Source organism: Oncorhynchus gorbuscha, linkage group LG12 (genome assembly GCF_021184085.1).
Source record: "Oncorhynchus gorbuscha isolate QuinsamMale2020 ecotype Even-year linkage group LG12, OgorEven_v1.0, whole genome shotgun sequence".
Taxonomy (NCBI): Eukaryota; Metazoa; Chordata; class Actinopteri; order Salmoniformes; family Salmonidae; genus Oncorhynchus; species Oncorhynchus gorbuscha.
The window spans coordinates 25,791,576-25,798,128 of record NC_060184.1 but is presented as its reverse complement, the minus strand read 5'-3'; the positions used below and the strand labels follow the sequence as shown (position 1 = coordinate 25,798,128).

Below are 6,553 nucleotides of genomic sequence, written 5' to 3'. Positions count from 1 at the left end.
ACGGTAATGTCTTCACCTGCTATATTCGACGCATGTGACAAATAACATTTGATTTGATTCATCACCAGGCAGGCCAAAAGTCCATCCCACCAAAATAGTCTGAAATTTCAGGCAGTCTTTTCAAACAGCTGTTACACTAAAAGGGCATTTTCATAACTTTCACAATTTCACAGTATTATTCCAACCTCATGCTGTGGACATATACACTGAGTGTACAAAACATTAGGAACACCTTCCTAATATTGAGTTGCACCCCCTTTCCCCCTCAGAACGGACAGTTCGTCGGGGCATGGACTCTAGGTGTCGAAAGTGTTCCCCAGTTCTTGGCATCTACTACCATACCCTGTTTCTTGCCTATTCACACTCTGAATAACACACGTACACAATTCATGTCTCAATTGCCTCAAGGCTTAAAAATCCTTTATCCTCTCTCCCCTCCTTTATCTACACTGATTGAAGTGGATTTAACAAGGGACCATAGCTTTCACCTGGATTCAACTGGCCAGTCTAGTGTCATGGAAATAGCAGGTGTTCCTAATGTTTTGTATACTCTGTGTCTATAAAATATAGGGAAATCTTGTTTTGACTGCACTGGTCCTTTAATATTGGTCAGGCAATAACCCAAAAATCATGTTGATTCTGGTTGCATTCTGGCTGCTAGGAGTCTTGAGTAACTCAGTTGTGTAGTTATCAAAAACCACCATCAGAAAAATGGGATGTTACTTTTTATGGAATGTGGACAACAGTGGGGTGGGGGTACTGGTGTTCTGAGTGAAATGGTATTTCACAGCCCATCTCGTCAGATAACACCCACTGACTCATGTTGAGCTGGCCTGGCACAGGATGAAAACACACTCTTCCAGTCTCTCCCCTGCCTGTCCTAGATATGTGTTTTCCAAAGAGGCAGACATGTTCTGGCTTGTTCTCAGATGAGCATCAACTGCACAAATGTGCTGAGATGCTAAACAGGTTTATGAATATTTGTTTTTGTATCACAACTATGCAGTGTCAATATACCAATACCATTGAATCCCTTGCTAAAATTGTTTTGAAATGTGGTGAGTCGTTCCCCAGAAACAATCCCAAACCAAAGCAATTGAAGTACATATATATACCTTTATTAATAAAGTATCAAAAACTAAAATCAACAGACAATAGAAATGAGTACTTAATTTGTTTCAGCGTGTTTTACCTGAATTGATACAATTTGATCTTTTACATCCACATAAACACACTTAATTTTTAGTGAACAATGTTCAAGTGAAACAAAGAAATGGATGGTGGAATAGAAAAGCAAGAAAGGTATTGAAGTATAAAACAGGCGTGTTATCCATCAAATGAATGATCTCAGTAGTGACCCCATCCATGACTAGCATTCCTGTTTGAACACGAAACACTGAAATAAAAAAATATATAAAAAAACACATGAACACCTGAATCTCTTTCATCTCAACCGTTTACTCACAAACCAACCAAAATAAACAGTGCCTTACCATAAACCACACATGGATTAGTTTGAGACATTACAGAATATACAGACAAAAGCTACTGTTGATCGCAAAAATGTGTAGTTTGAGCAATGAGGCTAACCAGAGTTTCTGGTTGTGCAACTGACCTGTGACGATGTCACAGCACAAACAGTGGACTGATGGGAGGGGGGGGTTGGTTTGGCAGTGGGCTTAAGGACTTAGCAAATTGCAGACGAACACTGAGGCAATTCATGTAATCTTCCATGACTTTAAAGTGAAAACTTCAGACAAGCAGAGTGATAAATAATTCCACTTAGATATCTAGCTACTGATACCTAGTGGGTCTATTTTATAAGCCTCAATAATACACAGAAGACAATGTGTTATTTGGTTTACGTATATGGTATACAGTAACACAAGACTTATCTAGTTGAAGAAATTCTAATACGAAATCACACAACCATATCTTCAATACTACAGACCATTATGTAATCAGGGCCTATTCCAAATACACCAGTTTACAGCGATGTAATGACTGATTTTCATTTAGGGAGGTCCAGGGCTAACAGTGCCATTGTCAGTAAGTTAGTTGAAATGCTGTCTGAATGAATCCTCATTGCATGCACTCCCTTTACTGTCCTATAACATGAGGGTTCCTCTGATATGAACTATACCTGTATATCCTGAGTTAGTAGTAGCAGCTTCAGAGGTTTTTGTTAGGCAAGTCAAGGGGGAATAAAGTGAGCTATAGACACAGCTACGACAGAATATATTCAATAAACACAACAGCAAACACGTCACACAATGATTAACCTCTTCTCTTATATGACAGTACTAACAGGGCTATTAATGTCACACAGTCATTACTATCTCTCCACTTTAATCATATTTTTCCTCAACAAGCATCTATCTCAACTGACCAGTGAATCATGTGCCTTTACCACATTGACGTAATACTTGGTACAAAAAAACAGAATGAGTCATCAGCCTCGAATAACAATGTAAAAGATTTAAGGAAACAATAAACACATTGGATGCATTTCTATGTTTTAGTGCTTTGACATTCGCCGACTTGCCGGAACACCACAAGCCTACCCTAGGTAGCACACGGGATGTCCGTCCTTGTGCTGTCAAGTCCAGTTTAAGAGTGGGACGCGCATAGCGCCTTTGCCAGCCCGACAGAGCCTTCACTTGACGCAGGTACAGTACAGTTGCCAGAGGACAGTGAGCATCTGTCTGAGTGAGTGAGTAGTACCCTACTTCCCCCAGGAGTGTGTGGATCAGTGATGGCCACAGGTGGTTGGCACTGAGGTGTGGTGGTGGTCCAGCTGTTCCATCTGCAGGGTACCCTCCTTGATCTGCTGGATGAACAGGTTCCTCTCATCTTCAGGGGTCTGGCCATTCTGGGCCCGTACGATGCATGTGGGCCGGTGGAGGTTCAGCATGTAGACCAGCTGCTGCTTCTGGTTTTTCAGTTCTTCAACCTGTGCCTTCAGCTCTGAGTTCACTGACTCTAGTATCTCAGACTCCTGGAGGGGAGAAGGGAATAGTGGTTTGGTTCAATCCTGTTACTGACAGCTCCCTTGGTTCCTTTAAAAAAATACTAAATTAGGTTTAGTGCATTTTAGTTTGTATGTAAATACTGGAGTGTTCCTTTGCTGTTTTGAGGCACACATTTCTATAGAGCCCTTATCTATTTATGTATTTCAATTACGAGTCATACAAAATAAATGGAGGTTAAATCGAAATCATCCTTATGGCACGCACATTAATTAGAAAAATATTTTGAATAATTACATATATGAGATAATATAATACTACTGTATGTCTACTTAATAAATCACAAAATACCACTTGGCACATTCTGGCAGCCTCTGATTCATATGAATCATCAACTCCCCATCATAATAATGTTGTACTGCCCTGTAAAAAACACTGAACATACCTTTTGAAGGCAGTCAGTCTTCTCCTTCTTCTTATTCCTACATTTGGCAGCAGCTACTTTGTTTCTTTCTCGTCTTCTTTTCCTCCTGTCACTTTCCTCTGGGATTTTCTGTTAATGACACATCAGGAAAATGAACAACCTTGAATAATGGTAACAACCGTACTGAGAAGTGAATGATATGGCTGATAATTTAATAATGTATGGTAGGCTTTACAATGTGTTGGTAAACATGTAATCAGTGATCTCATCTGTATAGACACATTTATTCTCAGGGAATACTTAAAACATAGACATATTTTTTTTTTTAAATGGACTTTCCCCTATGTTATGTATGAATTACTATTGGTATTATGGGGGAGTAGATGTTACATACAGTAAGCGACTAATGTTGACATCCCTACCTCCCTCTTGACACTTGGAGCTTCAGACGTTCTGTCTGAACTTGAGCTCGCACAGTCGCTCATATCGGTGCTCAGTCCGTTGGACAGCCGCTTGTTCTGGATAGCATGTCGCAACTCCTCCTTTACCAGGGGAGTGAAGTTGGTGAAGTCCTCGAGCGTGAGTGTTCCAGGCGGGGACAGGCAGGGTACCAAGGCTGACGCGCTGATGTCGGACAGGCTGAATCCCGGATGCTGAAGCATCATTTTGAAAGACTGAAGAAAAAAAAAACGTGATGCTGTCACATTAACCTGACTAAGCGAAACAAACATTAAACTTGGACACTCACTGGACTAAATAAAAAACGACAGATTTGAGCAGCAATCTGCTGGTTAATGTATACCATTTGACTATTTTGGTATGATAACAAGAATGTCACTTATTCCACCAGACACAGCAGTTGCACGCTACATTTTTGCCTGACGTGCCAACATGACAACAATATATCGCCCTTTTAAACAATGTAACAAGCTATGCAGTCCTAACATTCTTTCTCTTTGAAGTGCGTGTTAATTTAGGGACAGGTGAATGTGTTACAACATATCAACCAGTTACCACAGACCATTTCAATACAACACATTAGACAATGAGAGATAAACTACACTTTGATTCACATAAACAAAGATATGAGTAAGATTTCTAACTGTAAGCCCGTTTTCGTTATTAAATGGATGTCAGTCCAGCTGGCACTATGCTACACGTGGCACAGTCTTTTTTTCCTGAAAGCGCTTATCCTATATCACTCCGGTAGAAAGTTTTTACAATAAAAACAATTGACCCACCTGATTATGTTTTCAGTGAAGAAATGAAAGGTCTTTATTCTGCTCCTGGTTGTGAGGCTCTTCTGCCTGTTAAGAAAGCTACAGTTGTCGATGAAGCGTTGCATCACCCTCTTTTATAGTGAGTCGCTCTTGCAAGCCATTTACTAATAGGTGGGCGGGTCGTGGTGACGTAATCCTATTTATAGCACTTCTTTGCAATGATGCAACCCAGCAACCCCGTGTAGCACACCATAACAGGGCAAGCTCAGCCCCCTTTACTCACAAGGAATTTGTCGTAACATTTCACAGCAAATAAAGACATAATAGTTTAATGATCCGGGGCATTTTTTGTATAGTCTATACATTTTATTGTCTCGTGTCAAAAAAAGCAAAGGGATGTTGAATGTAGCAGTGAGGGGCTTGCCCATCTATCTCTTATCATATCAATCATATCATAACCAGCGTTCAGTGCAAAGGTACAGTACCAGTCAAAAGTTTGGACACACCTACTCTTTCCAGAGTTTTTCTTTCTTTTTAAAAACTATTTTCTACATTACAGAACAGTGACGATTTTAGCATGTAAAGCTTGGGGTGGGGGGGATGCATGCCAGCAAAGCCACAACACAACACACCACTAAACAATATATTAATTGCACTATAACGGTGACAAACGGTGCACACAAACTGTTAGGTCCTACATAAAGCTGTCCAAACATCTTACCACTGCTACACCTGGCTATCAGCCTTGACTGGCAGCGAAACAGTTAATTCAGACTAGTTTACTACCTTTTAAAAAAACATAGCTGATATGGCTGACTTGCTTAAACAAATGTGGTTTCTAATGACAGTTGAGATGTACAAACTATGGCATAAGGGGACGACAAGCGAATAATAGGCAATCTGTCATTTCGATTAAGACATTAATGAGTGAACTAGGACGGACGTAGTCAATATAATTATTTGAATAGCACTTTTGAAATGTACTGTGACAGAAATCAGAACATGGGCCATTATTACAGTGTTCTCCCTGTTCACCAAATCAGAACCATAGGATAAATAAAGAGGGCATATAAAGCAGACAATGAAAGCTCTTACAAAATTTGATGGTTACATTTCTCTAAAACAGGTTATAGTCTAAGTCAGAACAGTAGACAAAATTAAGAGGGGTAAGGCACATGGGTTACTAACAGCTTACTACACAAAATGCACTTAGTATTACTTTCTTAGCTAGAGTATACTTATCTGCCTGGCATATTACATAATTTATGCAGCAGCAGACAATAAATTTTTGGACTCACCTTGTTGTGCTGTGCTCACTTTAACAGGAAGGTGTCACGACGGTCCTTTGTGGGCAAATTATGTCATCTGGCATTCTCTGGATTTAGGGTGCTTTCAAGACAACTGAGAACTCTGAAAAAACAAGGTCAAAATCATGATGACGTCATAGATCTTCAGGTCGTAGCTCTACAATGAGGCCTGAGTCCTCGAATTAGAATTCTGAGTTTGATGACTTCAAAACGTATTTCCCATGTGGAGCTCATTTTTTCCGTAATTCCTAGTCGTCTTGAAGTCTGAAGTTAAGTCAATTTAAACTTGGAAAAGAGTCCCTTAATCCCAGATTTGGGACCACACAGCCACTGTCACTGATTCCTTCCAAACCACTCATTGTTGAATTTGCAATTTCCAACTTGTTGTGTAATGTTTATGTCCAATGGTCGATGAGCACCGATACGTTTTATCTATCATTTCTCTCCATTATTTCTCTTCACATGATAAAGATTGAAAAGGATTTGCCAGTAGATTGTTGACTTGATTTATGATGAAGTCTGCTAGCTAATATTTTGAAAGTATGATGTTGTCCAATCAAAGCTACTGTAGATATAACGCGATTTGACGTCATTTTGTCTGTGGCCAATGATCTTGAGCTTTCTTGGATGGGC

General features: G+C 39.8%; 1 protein-coding gene across 1 annotated transcript; it reads right to left on the bottom strand.

Annotated features, from left to right (window-relative positions):
- Positions 1-2,332: 2,332 nt before the first annotated feature.
- On the bottom strand, positions 2,333-4,780 carry atf3 (activating transcription factor 3). The gene is made up of 4 exons (XM_046293252.1): positions 4,635-4,780; positions 3,816-4,067; positions 3,415-3,522; positions 2,333-2,998 (listed from the first exon to the last, which is right to left on the bottom strand). Exons 2-4 carry the CDS (start codon positions 4,056-4,058, stop codon positions 2,750-2,752), a joined length of 600 nt encoding a protein of 199 aa, XP_046149208.1. The 5' UTR covers positions 4,059-4,067; positions 4,635-4,780; the 3' UTR covers positions 2,333-2,749.
- Between the last annotated feature and the right edge of the window lie 1,773 nt (positions 4,781-6,553).